Here is a 17,440-nt window from a genome sequence, read left to right as displayed (position 1 = left end):
CCGTCTTCCGATTGGGCTAAACTGGCGGGGCGGCCCCGCCCATTTCAGCCCTCCCGGCTTTCTCATTGGGCGGCGCTGCGGGGACAGTGGGAGCCCAACCCCACCCCTCGCCTCGCCTCGCCGGCCAGTGGGAAAATGGTTGCTGGGCAGGTTGGAAGGGTTGCTGGCCAATGGGAAGGCGGCCAGCTGGCGGGCGCCGTGCACGCAGCGCCCCCGCCCTCCCCCCTCCCCACCCCGTCCGCTGCTGTGGGTGCCGCGGGCGGAGGGAAGGGCGGAGCGGAGGCTGCCGGGGCCCGGCGGGGGTGGCGCTGGCCTCCGCCTCCTCCCGGTCGGAGTCCCAGCCCCGCCGAAGGGAACCCGGCCGGCTGGATAGGGAGGGCACGGCAGGCTGCGAAGGAACGGGGGGGGGGTTCCTCCGCTCCCAGGTGAGGCGCCGGGCAGGGTCGGGCGGCGGCTCCTGAGGGAGGTGCCGTGAGGGGGGCCAGGGGGCGGGAGGGCAGCCCCCACTCCTGCGCGGGCGTGAGGCTGGCGAGCCTGAGGGGCAGGGAGACGGCCCGGCGCCGGGGGAGGGCAGTGGCGGCCGCGGAGGGAGGGTTGGGTAGGGCGGGCGTTAGAGGCGGGGGCAGCCGGAGCTTCCCTGAGGGGGTCGGGGGTCCTGCCGAGGCGGAGGGCGGGGACGGGGGCGGTGGAGACAGGTGGGGAAGGATGGTGGGAGTGCGGGCACGGAGGAGTTACGGCTTGGTGACCGGCGGGGCGGGGGGAGGTTGGGCGGGTGGGGGTGAGGGGGGGGTGGTAGCGCGGCCCCGGGGCTGTGGAGGCCCGTGATGAGGGCGGCGGGAGCGGGGACCGGGGTGGAAGTTGTTAGCGCAGTTATAATTAGCTTCGTCCGGGGTCTCTTGTTAAGCTGGGGAGGAGGAAGGGGGAGGAGTGTAACTTTTCGCAGCTCGGGAAGCCCAAGGTTGTCTCTGGTTACTGCTGCGGGGGGGGGGGGAGGGGGGAAGTCGGGGCCGGGGGGGGGGCGGGAAGCGGGCGGCCGCCTGCAGGAAGCACTGACCGGTCTCCTTCCACAAAGGCCAAATGGTGGCAGGATCCCTCGGGCTCCTGCGCTGGGGGGGCAGGGAGGGGTTTAGAGGGTGGCAGAGAGGGGGTGTGGGGGGCTTTCCCCGTATCGCAGCTTTTTCATTCTGTCCCTCGTCATCCTCGCCTCCCGATAGTTGCAACTCGGCCTTATTAACTCGGCCTGCTGCCGGTCCTTATTTTTTTTTATTATTATTTTGTTGTTGTTGTTTAATAAAAGGTTTTGTTTGTCTCAATAAACCTCCGTCTGAACCGCAAGTCGGGTGGGTAAGGGGGGTGGGGGGGGAGAGCATCAGCTCGGTCTCTGTTAGGCCTGTCGTAAATGCGTCTCGCTAATAGGTGCAATTAATAATTCCTGCCCCCAGATAGGCCTGGAATTTTTCAAACTATGTTGGAACGGTTCATTTCCAAAAAAAAAAGAAAAAAAAAAAAAAAACCAAAAACCGTAGGTAGGAGCCTTGGGCAGTAATTTTCTACTTTGTTTTTGATTCAACTAAGATGCTTTAGTTGAGGCAGTTGACTGCAACGTGGAAAAACCCGTGAATGTTGAAATTAATGCTGTAATCTCAAATTTCTAAAATAACCCATAAACAGGTACTAGGAAACTGCAAGGGAAGACAGTGAAAGAAAATGAAAGGGAAAAAAAAAATAATTTGCTGCACGTATAATTCATTGTGATTTACAGCTACCATGTGTCTTCTATTTATTTATTTATTTTTTGAACAGATTGTAAAAGCTAAATCTAGTAACCTTACCTCTGTACTTCTTCCTGACACTTGTCCCAGTATGAAATCATATAGGTGAAAAAATCATAACCTCAACAGTTAATTTTGCAGGAGTTCTTTAAAGTATATAATAAAGGAATTAAATGTGATAACTTTTTGGACTTTAGCTCCTTCTAGTAAAAGGTTGGGCTTCTGAAATACAGTTAAGGGTATTAATTTTTTTTATCAAATGCTTTTGGATTCTTTTTTTAACTAAGTTGCTGAGGCCTAAAATTTTTCAACATTTTAGTACTCTTGTTAGCTTTTTCAGGGTTCTTTAATGCTAAAAAGACTTAACATTCTAAAACATTTGTTTTAGAATGAATGTGCGCTTCCCTCTGTGACCTAACAAGTACACTTCAGTAAACCTCAATACTGACCTTCTGAAGTCCTGATGTTTCAAAGCAAATAGGTTATGAATCTCTGTCTTTTTTTTTTTTGTATTTACAAATAGCATGTATCTCCTTATGATAGGAAAGAATTCAGCTTCTAGAAGGAGGAGGGAGATATTAATGTGTTTATTGCTGTGGGTTAGATTTAGTGTTCTTATGTCGCAGGCATTTTACTGCTGCTTTACTGCATCTTTACAGTTCTGACGTTCTGTAAACGGAGGAGCCCTTTGCTAGCATCTGGCTATGAGTTGCTGTGTAAGATGAACTGTATTCATTTACTTGTCCGTCTGCCTACATGTAAGGCTGCCATTCACTATGTATTGTTTAAAGATTTTTAAAATAACGTATGGACTCTTCGATCACAAAGGACTGTATTTGTTTGGATAGGTGCTGATCCCGGCTCTTGTGGTAAATTTGTGAAGTAATTGGTTTGCTGTAGCTGAGTGGCAGGTGTCTGTGTGTGTATGTATGTACATCGTACACACAGACATGTTAAATACAGTCCGACAGTAGGCTGTTAGCCTGTAGAAGGACTTTAATTCTTGGGATTAAAAAAAACTTTGATTCTTCAGGTGGAGTTGAGACCTCAAGAGCAGGGATCACGCGGTTCCCTCCACATCTCCAAGCCTAGTCCATAGTTTACTGTCACTTCTGCCTTTTCACGTTTCCCAGAGTTTCCAGTGCCTGGAATCATCTAATCCGTGATTTGATGTGTGCGGTCTCTAGCCAAACTGCAGATGTTGCTTTATCAGGGTTTTGATGAAAAAACGATGAATATGGTATGCAATCATAGGACATCGTGCCAGCTGCCTTCTCATATTGGTTTTGTCTATGCTGAAAACAAGGAAAGTTAGGGAATTTTATAAAAATCTAGCTCCCTTTACAGCCTGTAAATGTTAGGGGATAATTCTGAAATGTAATTCTTTACAGTTCATGGTATTGTGTGTCCTGAGACGTGATTTCTGAGGTGATTACCACTGTAAATTGGTGTTCAGTAACCGGAGGAAGTATCAATGTAAGTTCTTATCTCAAAGCCTAACGCTTCGAGGATCATCATTCTATTCTGTAGTATTCATTTATGAAAGATAATTTCCACATTTTATGTGTTCACAGGTGAAACTATTAGGTCCTCCTATTTCAGTGTGTTCATGAACTTTAGTTTTTGTTACTCAGCTTAACTGTTTTAGTAGGATTTAGCACAAATTGTTTAAAATGTATTGAATTGTGTGCTTAATAGTTCTGGTTTAAAAAAAATTCACTTAGTAATGAAATACTCTGGTTTTGTCTTCTTTTTCCCCTTAAGTCACATCATCCTGCCTCGGTGGATGGCTTGGCCTCTTGAATAGTTCAAGACTCTTGGATGACCACACTTTATGCAAAATCTGGAATCTTCCTGCCTGAACTCCTTTCTGTTTTCTAAGGGTAACTGCTTGTATGCTTTTACGAAATCGTGTCTTATGTGCATACGCATGTACTGATAATCAGCTGTAGATGTTATTTTTGTGGGTTAGAATAGTAAACTGAAAAATAATTTTTAGAAATAGGTTATATAATATTAAGTGCTTTAAGCTTATTGAATAGTATGAGCTGTTTGGTTTGAATATTCTGAATTTGCGTTACTTTTTTTTTTTTTTCCCCTTTATAACAAGGAAGTACTATAACAAAGAATTTAATTCTGCTGTAAGATCACATTTCTTGGAAATTTGTTAACTAAGGCCTCAATCTTACAGTGAGGTCCACTGTTCAGCTGCTGAAATGGAGTGTTACAGTCTTGTCTTGTGAGGAGAAGACACTTTGGGTGCTGAAGAAAAGTTGGGATCTGCTAGTGCATTAAAGAAAATTTAAAGTCACTTCTGATTTGGTTATTGAAAATTATTTGTCTGAATATCCCATACAGAGGGCTAGAGTAAACGCGTGGTCCTCTATCAGGAAAAGAGAGCTGCTTTTTTTTTTTTTTTTCTTGGTTGCTTTTATTGTTAATGGTTTTTCTGTTAGAGTATGGATATGCTGATTTGGTATGGTTAAATAAGCTATAACTTTTGTTTTTCGTGGATCTTGATGTCAATCACCGTAACCCTAAAACATACGTCAGTGTTACGTAGTTGGGTAGATCCAGTATCTCTGTATTTGAAGTAAATAGATACTGTAAAGAAAACAGATTGAGAGCTGTTCAGTTGATGAGAACAAGCTGTGGAGAGGTATATCACCACATTTGCAGTTCTAATGATCATTTGTCTCTCCAGTGAGATACTTTGGTGGAACCCCGGTGGTTTGGTTCTTGTTGTTTGTATTCCTTTATGTTCTCATTTAATTACAGTTTAGTTTTACTATGGGAGTTTCTAGATTTAGTAACTCTGGATCATGTGTTACCTTTTGCTAACTACTGTTGATCCTTAGTTTAAATGATTCCGGGCCTTTCTTCTGTTAAAAAAAAATCCACCCAAAATTCCTGACAGATAATCTGCTAAAACCTGTGAGCTTTATTAGTAAATGTGGAATTAAATACACAGGTGTAGACGGCTAGAGGAAGGAGAAGAGTGACAGTGGTTTTAGCTTGTTTTCTCTTAAGGATGGAAGTTTTTCTCTACCTAACACTGGTACTGCCTCAGCAGCGTTCTGTGTGAGCCTCTAGTGATAGATATCAGCTGCTGAGGATACGGTTCATTTGCTCTTGTAAACAGCCCAGATCCACTTGCTTCAGTTTGTGGAAGGTACGCATCCTAACAGAGGAGTTTCTTCCCCAGGGTGAAACGTTGTGCTCTGAAACTTAGCTGTGGTAGTTCGTAAAGCAAAGCTCTTATCGGTGCTTTATGAAATAAAATGGGAGTAAGGAACTTAGGAAGATGTCCTTTAAGTGCAGGAATTTTCCACATCCCATTAGACATAACATAAACAGATTGTGTGGGGGGGGCGTTCAAACTAACTTCTAAATCAAAGTAAAATTTACTCCTGGGTGCTTTGTAAACAACATTGCAGCTCCTAAAATATTAGTGTATGATACATATTTATTCTCTGCTTCTGCAAATAGGGATGTGACAGTGGGAAGGTTATGAATCCCAGACTAATTCTGTGCTAGAGTCCGTCTTCCTCTCATTCCTTTCCTCTACTTAGTGAGTACTATTCAGCCTACTCTTATTTTCAAAATGCAGGAAAGGGTGTTAGGTACATCCATGGGTGTGGGTTTTTTTTTTCTGTGTGGTTTGGTTTAGAGGTTTGTGTGTCTGTTCCGATTTTGGTTTGTTGGTTTTGTTGTTGTTGTTGTTTTTTCTAAGTCTGAACAGTAGCGTATCTTGCTTCTGTGTTCCAGTTGCTTTAATAGTAACAGAATTAGGTGTATTATAGGTCAGGATTTGGTGACCAGAAAGTTGACATTAATTATCCTTTCTTTGTGCAGCAATTTTTGGGTCGTTTCTAACTCCTGTAAAGAGAAGTTGTTCCGCAGAAGGTTGGGTATGGGTGTAAGCTGGTAGGACTGTGCTCCTCCCTGTATGCACACTTTTAGCCACTCATGCCTTCTCCAGCAGTTACTCATCTTGGCTAAACTGGGGCAGGGCTGGGAGGGGTGGGGAGGCAATGGACTTAAATATATTTTTTTGTGTATATTAAAGTGTCTTCAGGTCCAAATTAGTTTTTACTTCAGTGTTTTCTAAGGTGTTTAATCCTTCTTCCCTCACTGCCTCTCGACTTTTGCTAACAGCCGAGCTGTGATATTGTGGGGATCTCCAGCGCTTGCTGAGGACACCAGATCAGAGACGCTGTTGTGTGTGTAGTCTGACAGCTTACTGGGTTACGTAAGTCATGTTTAAGTGATCAGTGTTAAGTCCAGAGGAGAGGAAAGGATTTATAGTGTCTGTTAACTGTACCTTCAGCCTTACCTTTTTCTTGTGCAGCTTCTTACACACGGAATATTAGTCAAGAGACAGTCCTCTACTTAACACAACTTCATTAATAGTTTTAATTGCCTAAGCTAAAATGTATATTGGGTGGGTGAAAGGCAATCATTAAAAATAGTATGTAGAGTACGTCGAGTAATTCTGGGAAATAACCGTACCGATGGGAAGGCTTGTCTTCCTTGGTGCTTCCTGCAGGTAGATGTGTGCTTGTCAACCATGTGTCCATGGAAGAGAGGGGAGAGCAGAAAATCAGGTTATCAATTCACATCAGTCAGTCACTAACACAAGTTTACAACCCAAAGAGACTTCTGGTTTTGCTGTTACGTGCTTTCTACAGTTACTAGCCAAAGGAGACTTTGAAAGGGAATTACCCAAATTACAATAGCAAGGAGTCTCTAATTTTGATTTTAATCCTCAAGTTGTGTTACTGAAAACTGGACAGGCAGCTTTCACTCATGAGGTGCTTAGACCAATTCATATCTGGTTTTTCTGTCCTGTGAGAGAAAGTACTTTATTGCTTTGAGACAATCTTGGGCTGAAAAATGCAACACTGTGGCTGTATCGAAAGGATCAGGCAAGTCTAAATTTGGCAATATCCTAAAAAGAAAAGCCAGAAGGGGCCGCTATCAACGAACTGATTTTGACCTGCATAGTGCAAGCCCAGTACTTTATTCATGATCTTGCTATTTAAACATATTCTTTTAATGGATAACTTAAATGAATAGCTCTTGTGTAGTTGATCATAGTGCTTGTTTTGTGCATGAAAAGACAGTGCTAACTGTGGCAGTTGTGTTTTATATACTTGTGTTTTTTAATGCTTTTCCCTAGTGGAAAGTAAAGCTCTGTGTGGTTCTGAGTTCCAGACATTGTTTAACTTGCTCTTAAAATCTTTTTCGGAAGGTGAGGAAGAGGAAATTAAGACGTAGTTTGCCCAGATAGAAGTAATTGAGGGTTTTCACATGCTGCCTTCTTCTTTGTGACTGTTTCCAGCTGTACTTCCTAGCCATGTGTCAGTGGCAGCTGCACTGCACTATCAGACCCTGTGACAGATGGAGCTGTGTTTTTCCTCTGAAATGGTGTCCACGACATATCGCAATGCGAATTTTTCTTGGTAGCCTGGAATGTTTCTTCTGAGTAGCTGCGTGCTCTGACCAGGCCTGTCTGTTTGGTATTCTGCATGGATTTGCCAGCCGGGGATGTGCCTCTACCCTCTGATTTTTTTTTTATTTTTTTTTTTTTCAAACTCTGGTATGGTGTAGGATTACAGTGCACGGATGCTTCTTCCCATCTTAGCAGGGAGGAGTTTCTATGAAATGTCCTCCATGGAACTGGAAGGAACTGAGGAACATGCTGTCGGGGGCAGAGTTTCTACCTCTACAGACTGCTTTGTAGCTGGGTGACACGGATGGAGAGTTTGGCACTCCTACACATTGAGTTCACTTTGTTTCCTTTTCTCTCTATCTGCAAAATAATTTTAATTAAAAAAGCATTCTGCCATAAATGGCCTGTGGCTCAGTTTGCATTACTATAATGAGAGAAGATGAGAAAATGCCAGAAAAAAGTAATTGAGTTGTGGTGTTCCTCATTGTTCTTGTTTTTTTTTTTTTTTCATGACAAAAGATTCTAAAATAGACCATCTGAACTAAAAAAAAAAAAAAAAAAAAAAAAAAAGTTGGTGGTTGAACTTTTTCTTAAAGTTCAAGAGAAGGATGATTTGCAGCTTGCCTCTTTCATTATTGAACAGTTACGTATAGACCTCACATTTAAAGGTGGTGTAGACTTTAATTTTTGTTCAGTTTATTTACCAATGAATTACAGAGCTATCAGATTGGCTCGTTCCAAAATCCTGTTACTTGATCCAATTTTTTGAGATCTGAATAGCTTCCTGGAATTGGGCTGGAGTAAGGAGAGTGCTTTTTCTAGCCACTTCCTTGTGTTTAGCGTGTCCGACTTGTGCTTCTTTGAACTGACAACATGCGGCAGTCACTTGGTGATACAGGGTTGCCTGGGCACGGTAGCGTGGATTTCTGTGTAGACTTCTGTTTGTTTTCCTTAGTACCAAAACCTGAAGTGTAGGGAGCACTGCGTAATTAATTAACGTGATCAACGTCTCATACTGCAAAGAAATGCTGTCAAAAGAGAGAATTTGGCTTCTGAATTCTGGGTTTGGGATGTGTGTGTTAATACGCAGTGCTACACAAGGACAAATTACATAGAAAATACGAAGTAGTTTTGTTAAAGATACGACCCTGTCAGAAATTCTTATGCCAGAAAGTAAAGCAAAAGGCCCGATAAAATGTAGATTAGCTGGTAACAAAGGGGCTTTGTATCTTTTGTAGGTCAGCAGCTGAGTGTGTTTGACAAGAACTGAAATTTAATGTCTCCTGTAGCAACCATGACACTAGTAATTTTTAAATCCGCTGTACCAATGGTACTCGGGTTTTCATTAGCCTTTTCAAATTTTTATGGAATCTCTGAAGTCTTATGGATCCTCGAAATAAAGCAAAAATCATGCTAAACAGGCAGGATTTGTAAAGTACAAGATAGGAGTATGTTTGTATATTTAAAAAAAAAAAACAAAAAACAACCAATTTTGACATCTGGAGGGTGGGGAGTCTGTTAAGTAGAAACATTTGAAGTTGGAGCAAATAATGTTTCTTGCACTTTATTTTATAGTTTTGTCCCACTCGAGCTTTGTTACATATTTCTCCAATCCTCTGGGACAAACTTTATGAAGGAAATTTGAGGAAAGGAGAGTGTCTGTCTGCATGTATAAGCATGAAATATATAGTCTAATTAGATTACTGTATGAATCTAAAACTTAAATTATCTTTTTAAGTTGTTCTTGTGATATTATATATCCTCACATATGGTAGTTTGCTTTTTAAGCTTACTTACAGAATTGAAATACTACCCCATTTTTGAGATTCATAGATTTCATTTAGAAATCCATAATATTTATATATAATTTTGGTCCGCTTCAGTTAGTGGAGAGAAAAGCAAAGCAAACTAGTGTGCAGTGTATGGGAAGGATGGTGCTTAGTGGACAAACAACCATTTTTATGTATATATTTATTCTTTATAGTAACGTTATGGGGTAGCATCTTAGCTAGTACACAACATTTAAATGCTGCTTAAAACGGCCAGTTAATAATTCTATTGTGAGTTTTCTATGATTTCCAGGCACTAATTGTCTTCATGACACCTGTTATGAGATGGTATGTTTGTGTTTATGACCGACATACAGACACACCCGCTGCCCCCCAAAAATACCCATTATATTTGATGCCTGAACTTTGTATTCGGATTTCTGCTGCTTTTGTTTGCAGCGGAGCGCTCGGAACTGCCTGGTTCTGTTTGCTCCGAGTGGGGTGCTGGAATTGGGGGAGTGGTGGGGGAGTGATAAGCGTGGGAAGATCACCCAGGTGAATAGGCACACCACATCCAGACACCTTATGTTTTTTAAAGGGATTCGGCTGGTGCTGGGGCAGTTTAGCAGAAAACTTTGGAGTGAAACAGACTTCCAAAAAGTTTAAAAATCGCAGCACTGATAAAACTACAAGTAATTAAAGGGTTTTTTTGCTGTTGGGTTTTTTTTAATAGTGAACATGTTAGTAAACTGAACTATGGGCCAAGGTACTACCTGTTACATAAAAATGCATTCTGATGACAAATTTTATTTCATCCAGGTATGTGCCTAAAAGAAAAAGTGGATATGATCGTAAACTTAAAACTCTTTTACCAACTGTCTGTGTTTTCCTGTGTGTCTCACCAAGAAGTATGCACCGCTGACTGACTTTCTGTTCCTCCAGAGGAGCTGAGTTCTCCAACAGCCTTGTCTAGGCAGATGGATGTAGCCACGGAGCCCTGCAGTGCTTCCTGCAAATCTGGAGAAATCCCAAAAGTAAAAGAGGCTTTATCGTGCTGCCATCTCCTTGTCCCCAAAAGTCTAGCAACAGGCTGGCAGCTGCTGCAATCAGCTGAGTTGTTGCTGGCAGTATCCAGCGCTCACATGAAAAGGAAGCTGGGAGGCCCTCTGCAGCATGCAGGGTCTGGATCACTCTGGGTGAAGGATCTGCCCTTAATCTGCCACTGGGTGTCTAATTTACGATTGCTTAATTTATTTATTTTTTCATCGTTTGTGGGGGGGTGACGTGTCTGTGTTCCACGGACACAGCAAGGTGTGTGTAAGCAAGATTTTAGCAGTGTTTCCCGTGCATGGTATACTCCTTTTCTGTGTTTATACAAGTGATTGCATACTGCTTGTCGTCCCTAAAAAAACACTTAGCGTTTTGAATGATAATTGCAAAGTATCCAAGCATGTATGTGTTTGGATCACATGGATTTTAGGTGTGCATGCATAACGGGGGTTTTTTGTACCACGGTGTTCTAGACCTACCACATTTCAATGCGACAGCAAACAAAACAGACTGAAAGCAACTAAATTCTACTTCATTTAGTTATTTACCAAAAACGGTCACTTTTAAAATGCCGCTTGATAGCCTCCTGCTGGGTGTCCTTAGTGTTAAGTCAGTAGCAGGTTGTGAACCAGCAGCCGTGGGCGCTGGTCGGCGTTCTGCGAGCCCTCTGGCTCAGCCAAGCGTGCTTCCCCGTGCTTCCAGCTCAACTGTGAAGCCGTGGAATGGATATCGGGGTCCCACGGGAGGCCCCAGTGGCCGGGTGGTTTGGTGGCAGTCAAACAGCTTTCAGTCACCAAGGAAAGAGGGGGAGAAATGAGTTCTTACAGAGAGATCTCAGAGACGCCGAGCAAGACATGAACACCTTAATGAGATAAAAATAAGTGTTGAATCTAGCTTTAAAAATCTCACCTACTGTAGCTAGTAATGAAAAGTTAAAATGTGGGAATATTCTGTATAGCTATTATAAGCCTTAGTATAAGCATCTATTTTATTTCATGTGGACATTCAGGTATTTCTTACTAATGAATTTTTGTATGCTAATTTAAATGGATAAGAGGCTAAAAAGCTCACCTATTGATAGAAGTTTTTTTTTTAATAATTCATATTCTCGGAGTTGAACCTTAAAACCAAAACTTAGAGGTATATAGCTTTTTTTTAAAAAAAAGTTTCTGTATTTTTTCATGTTTTCGATTTAAAAAAAAAATAAAATTGTTGTAAAACCATCGAGCTGGAAGGTGCATCTTACCAGTGAAAGCAGTACCCGTGTAGGATTTTATTCCATCTTTCGGTGTCCTGTGGCATTAGAGTCTAAGCTGAGCAATACGTTGTACGCTACGGACTTCTCAAAAGTGCCTGTTGAGATCTTGCAGGAGACACGATCCTCTCGCCTGAGGTTAATTCCTAATTTCTGTCTTCCAGGTTCATGTTGGGGAGAGGTCTAAAGCGCAAGCTGAGTGACTATGAGGAGAACATGGCTGGTCTCTCCAGTGCCTTCGATTCCAGTCGAAGTCTGCCGTACCCGCTTAAGAGGCAGCTGGTGCTTAATATGTGCCTCACCAAGTTACAGACGTACAAAATGCTGGTGGAACCCAACTTGCACCGCTCTGTCCTCATAGCCAACACAGTACGGCAAATTCAAGAGGAAATGAGACAGGAGAGTAATCAGCAGCCAATTAGCGTCTGCCCTGGCATTACTCCTAGCTCTCACAGCTACACAGGGGTGGAGTCATCTGGGATTTCTCTTCAGTTGCCTTCAGGTATTAGTCAGCAAGAGTCAAACTGTTGCGACTCGCGGTCTGTAGAAGACCCAATTGAAAATAGCCTGCTGATAGTTTCAGATGATGATATGTCATCTGCCATTTCATCTATTCTGAAGGATTTAGACTTTGTAGAAGATATAAGCCCGCCTACTTGTCTGGTTCCTACTGGGGATGACCAGCCAAAGTTTCCAGAAAGTACCAGTCTAAAACTAGAAGATGATAGACAGGATTTGAAGGGAGCTGAATGTGTGTTTGGTTCCTTTGAGATTTCAAATTCAACTAGTTACTTGAAGGATTTGGCAATAGATGACATTTTTGAAGATATCGATACTTCGATGTATGACTCAGACTTTTGCTGCCCTCCACTAACGCCGCCCAGGCCGCCATCTCTTGCTGCCGAAGAACCACTGAAAACCTTTCCATCTTGTAATTCTTCTTCAGCGAGCAACATGCAGATATGTAGAACGGATCTGAGCGAGTTGGACCACATCATGGAAATTCTCGTCGGATCCTGATACTTGTTTTACCCAAAGATACTTTTTTAACTGCCATTTTAATTTGGCTTCAGGATAAAAGCCACTGGAAAAGTTGTAAAGAATTCTTTAAAACACAAACTAAAAGTAAGTTGTCCATAGTGGGATTTTTCTAAATAATTCCAAAACTTACAAACCAAAAAAGTGGCAGATTTTTTTTAAAAAAAAAAAAAAAGAAATATTTATTTATCAGAACTGTGCAATCATCTTTTTCCTTCCAGGGTGTATGTGGAACAATAGGCACATACCCTTATCACCCCTCATGCCTCTTTCAATAAACTTTTTTTATGTGCAATTTTTAATTTGTCAGAAGAATTTACACGCAAAACAAATTTCATATGGAGATGATCTTTTACAAAAGCCTCCTCTTTATTTTTACTAGCAGAGTCTATGCCGGGTTGGCATACGTCAGGTCGCGGAGCTGGATTGCATGGATTGCAGATGCGTTACTAGAGATGGGTATATTTTAAAAAAAAAAAAAAGAAAAAAAAAAAGAAAAAAAAAGAGACACGCTTTGCTTGCTTTCGGTCAGAAAAACAGATCAAGACACTTGTCAACAAAGTCTCTTGCGTTTTCTAAAAGCATTCAGAACTATTTATTTTTGTAAATTTTATAGTCTTTCTACATTTTACTACGTTATTTCATCATAGTTCAAATCTAACGGACTTCTAGTTGGATGTGTTTAGCACTACCTCTGAGCTGAAACGCTTTAACTCTTTCCAGTGCTTCGTCTAAGACTGCAGATCTTTTTGTTTCTGGTTTGTTTTGGGTTTGTTTTTGTTTTTTTTTTTCCTGGGGTTGGGGGGGGGGGGAAAGTACTTCTAAGTCATGAAGCTGATCCTTTGACAGTGACCTAGCTGATTTGTGAAATCAAGGGTATTCAATGTTTTAAAACTTTTAAGTATTTACAAATGTAATTTATATGTAGATTGTGCAATTTAACATTTTCCTGTCAGTATTATGTGCTTAGATTTGGAATAATCTTGGCGTTCTTTAAATTAAAACTTATTATGTACAGGTAGCTTTTTAATCTGTTTTGGAAAACACTGTCCTTCAACCCTGCTTTCACTACAAAGTTTAAGATGATTTTTATGTGCAATATTGTTTAAAAAAAAAAAAACCAACAAAAAACAACAACAACAAAAAAGATACGCATTTGTATGTATACCTGGTGTTGTGGAAAGAAATTACTTCAAACTTTTTACAAACTTCTAGCACCTTTGGAGGATACTCAAGAACTTCGACGTTTCTGTATCCTTTAAGAGACAAAAGTCGAGAAGGCTTCTTACCGCCCCAGTGCTCACCGCTTTGTTTCAGCTTGAACTGAGGTCTCTATCGATCCTTGCTGGCGGCTTCTGAACTACACACTTGCACATTAGGTTTCGGTGGGGTTTTCGTTGGTGTTCGTTTATTATTTTTTTTTTTAATTTAATTTAATTTTAATTTTTTAGTTCTAAAACTTTTAACTTCGTTCTTGAAAGCTGCAGCACCCATCTCCTAAGAAAATTGGCAGTTGGAAAAGCTTTGCTTGGGGTTTGTTGGGTTTTGGGATTTTTTTAATATATATATTTTTTTTTTTTTGTCGTCGCTGTTGTTCTGCTGAGACTTTTCACCAACGGGCCATCGGCAGAGGGAAAATAAAGTTGCCTCCCAGATGTGTGTTGCATCTCACAGGAGTTGAAATCCTGGCCCAATTCAAGGGGCCAGGGTGTCACCTACTATTTCTAGTCTTAAGCGATGCTACGGCACACCTACTTTGTGCAAAGATCTCCGGTTTTTACCGTGACCGTTGTGGTTAACAGTTAGCTGCCGATACAGTTTGGTCTCCCGACCCCCTGGAGAACCAATTCAGGTCACATCCTCGCAGCCATCTGGGTTGTTTAGCAACCCAAGGGTATAAAATGTATTTATATGCATATAATGTATTGATTCTAATATAAAACTTCTGATCTAAAGTATTTTGAATTGCTGGATAAAGGGATTTGTTTGAAGAGTGTATAACTAGTTCTTGAAGAGGTACAGCTTCAGAATGTACACAGATTGTGCGTTGTGTATAGACTACTCTGGCTTTTCCTCAGCCTCTACTTTTGTATTAAAAGAGATGACTGAATAAATCCTTGAACTATTAAGGGCCTTCTGCACTGTGATGAAGCAGAGTTGCGGTTAAAAACGCCTTTTAAAAGAAGTCAGTGATGAGGAGTAAAATAAAAAGACTGCATCTCATTTCTTTTTGCATTTGAAAACGCGGGATGTTACTATGCAGTAAAGATATTTTGGTATGAAAATTGTACGTATCGCGTAGCAAATAGCGAGCGCTTAATAAATCCACTGGCTCACCCTGCAGAAACCTCAGAGAAGACAACTCGCCTCTCGGCATTTACATGCTAAAGTTGGGGGTTGTTTGTTTGGGTTTTTTTTTTTTTTGTATACTTCAGAAATAGATAAAATTGTTAGTAGATGTTTTCTCAACAATTCAAAATGCAATTGCTTGCTGCGAAGCTCTGTTTCTAATGGGTTGCTTGCATCACAGTGCCGAGACCGTAAGCTGGTATGGAACGCAGTTGGGTTCTGTATGGAATTACGTGCAAAGGGAAGTTTTAATTTTTAAATATGCACAGACTAATTTTAAAATCCTTCCATGTAAAATGAAGTTAGAGGCTAGTTGTGGTGGACCTATTTATTGTATGTTTGGAAATAAAAGCCACAGTTTTGCAGTTTAACCGTTTATATTTTGAAGCCTTCAGTATTTGACTGTTGCAAAACCAAAAACCCGCGGTACCTTGCCCACCCTTCAGCTCAGCTCTTGATCCCGAAGACGCAACGCTTTCCCCAGGTGATTACTTTTCCACCTTTTTTTTTTTTTCCTTCCTTTCTCCCTCAGAAATACCCTACACGGCTTTGCATCTGCTGTATGCGTCCCATCCCCAGAGCTTTGCTTCCCGCCGGTGGGGTGGGGACGTTCCTGCTGTCGACAGGGTGACCTTAACATTTGTCAGCGCTGAGCTGTCCTCGGGTTTTGGTCTCTGCTGCCCCTTTACCTCCGCTTCCCGGCCCGTGCGGTTCTCAGCGTTGCTCCGGGGTTTTGCCACGCTCAATTGAAAGCAAGAGTCGGATATGAGTGTCCTCGAGGCACATAAAGGTGACTCTTCGGATTCGTATACTTGTCACTCTGGGACGAAAGTGCTGCTGCTCTGTGCTGGTGGACGGCTCTTGGCCAAGCCGTGCTAATGCAAATCACGCCGGCCACCTCGGGTTTAAAGGTTTCCCTCCTTTCCTTTTTGCGGACCTCCAGAAGGAGATCCTGACTCTTCTGCAACCAACTTCATTCTGTTGCTAAGCCTGCGTTGCCTGCTGTTGACAGACAAGGAATTCTTCCTGCCTTTTGTCCCGAATGGCTGGGAGCGGGAGCGGTGGTAGAAAGGAAAGGCCTCAGGTCAAATGGGTTGTCAGCTGGGCTGTGGTTTTCACTGTGGTAGGAAGGAGTTGGGGGGTGGGGTATCGTTTTCTGTCTGTCAATGGAATACATCCTGAAGAAACGCTTAACCTTCGATGCCACCTGGTGTACAAAGAATATAGCTTTTAATCAGAGGAAGATTCTCGGTACTTAAAAACCTAGCTGAGACTGTGTTCTAGCTTTACACGTCCCTTTCCTTCCATTAAGCTTTACATTAACGACCTGCCCCCAGCAGCAGGAATCCCTGGGGATAACCCTACCTCTAAGAAGCATTTTAGCCCATTTTTCAGACATCGCCTCGCGTTTACCGATAAGGAAGCGCCTTGTAAGAAGTGTTACCAGTAAGCACCAGTCTCTGCCGTCCAGGCGAGGAGCTGAACTTCTTCCTTTATGCCTAAGAAAGGAAGAACTGCCCAACGGCAAAGCGGATGATGCCTCTCCAGGGTAAATAAGACTTTCAAAGTAAGAATCATAGAATCATAGAATGGTTAGAGTTGGAAGGGACCTTAAAGATCATCGAGTTCCAACCCCCCTGCCATGGGCAGGGACACCTCCACTAGAGCAGGTTGCTCAAAGCCCCATCCAGCCTGGCCTTGAACACCTCCAGGGATGGGGCATCCACAGCTTCCCTGGGCAACCTGTTCCAGTGCCTCACCACCCTCACAGTAAAGAATTTCCTCCTAATATCTAATTAAATCCCCCCTCTTCCAATTTAGCTGTTTTCGGTCTGGGAATACGTAACCGAAGGCTTCAGGAGTAGTCAGCCTCGTGTATTTCAGAGAAGAATTTTCCCCTGAAGGTCTAGTTCTGAAGTAATTGTTTTCAAGTTATGCAATTACTGTTAAAAACAATCTGCGACGCAGACAGTGAGCTCCATTCATTTAAGAGATGCGCACTGGTTTTTTCCAGCATATTCTGCTACAGCTGTAGGATAATCTCTAAACACAGATTAATTATTAAACTATCCCTTTTGGTTAAGAGGAATCACAGAATCACAGAATATTTTTGGTTGGAAGGGACCTTTGAGACCATCGAGTCCAACCAACAACAAAAAAAAACCCAAAAAAAACCAAAAAAAAAACCACCCCAAAACCCCCCCCCAAAAAAACCCCCCAAAAAAACCCAAACAAAAACCCCCAGAACACCAAACACCAAACACCCGCACCCCACACCCACCCACAAACAGACACAAACCAACAATCTCGGGCACTAGAGCATGCCCTGAAGTGCCACGGCTACACGTTTCTTAAATACCTCCAGGGATGGCGACTCCACCACCTCCCTGGGCAGGCTGTTCCAGTGCCTGACCACCCTCTCAGTAAAGTCATTCTTCCTAATATCTAATCTAAACCTCCCCTGCCCCAACTTCAGACCATTTCCTCTGGTGCTGTCATTATTCGCTTGGGAGAAGAGGCCAACACCCACCTCTCTACACCCTCCTTTTAGGGAGTTGTAGAGGGCAATGAGGTCCCCCCTCAGCCTCCTCTTCTCCAAACTAAACGTGCCCAGTTCCCTCAGCCTCTCCTCCTATGACTTGTTCTCCAGACCCCTCACCAGCTTGGTGGCTCTCCTCTGGACACGCTCCAGCAGCTCAATGTCCTTCCTGTAGTGAGGGGCCCAGAACTGAACACAGCACTCGAGGTGAGG

General features: G+C 42.6%; 1 protein-coding gene across 1 annotated transcript; it reads left to right on the top strand.

Moving 5' to 3' along the window:
* Positions 1 to 261: 261 nt before the first annotated feature.
* On the top strand, positions 262 to 15,885 carry LOC141465291 (SERTA domain-containing protein 2-like). Its single transcript, XM_074148639.1, has 3 exons — positions 262 to 425; positions 3,537 to 3,655; positions 11,466 to 15,885. Exon 3 carries the CDS (start codon positions 11,470 to 11,472, stop codon positions 12,319 to 12,321), a length of 852 nt encoding a protein of 283 aa, XP_074004740.1. The 5' UTR covers positions 262 to 425; positions 3,537 to 3,655; positions 11,466 to 11,469; the 3' UTR covers positions 12,322 to 15,885.
* The last annotated feature ends 1,555 nt before the right edge of the window (positions 15,886 to 17,440 follow it).

Source organism: Numenius arquata, chromosome 6, assembly GCF_964106895.1.
Source record: "Numenius arquata chromosome 6, bNumArq3.hap1.1, whole genome shotgun sequence".
Classification (NCBI taxonomy): Eukaryota; Metazoa; Chordata; class Aves; order Charadriiformes; family Scolopacidae; genus Numenius; species Numenius arquata.
The sequence above is the reverse complement of the archived record's forward strand: the minus strand, read 5'-3'. Positions and strand labels throughout refer to the sequence as shown.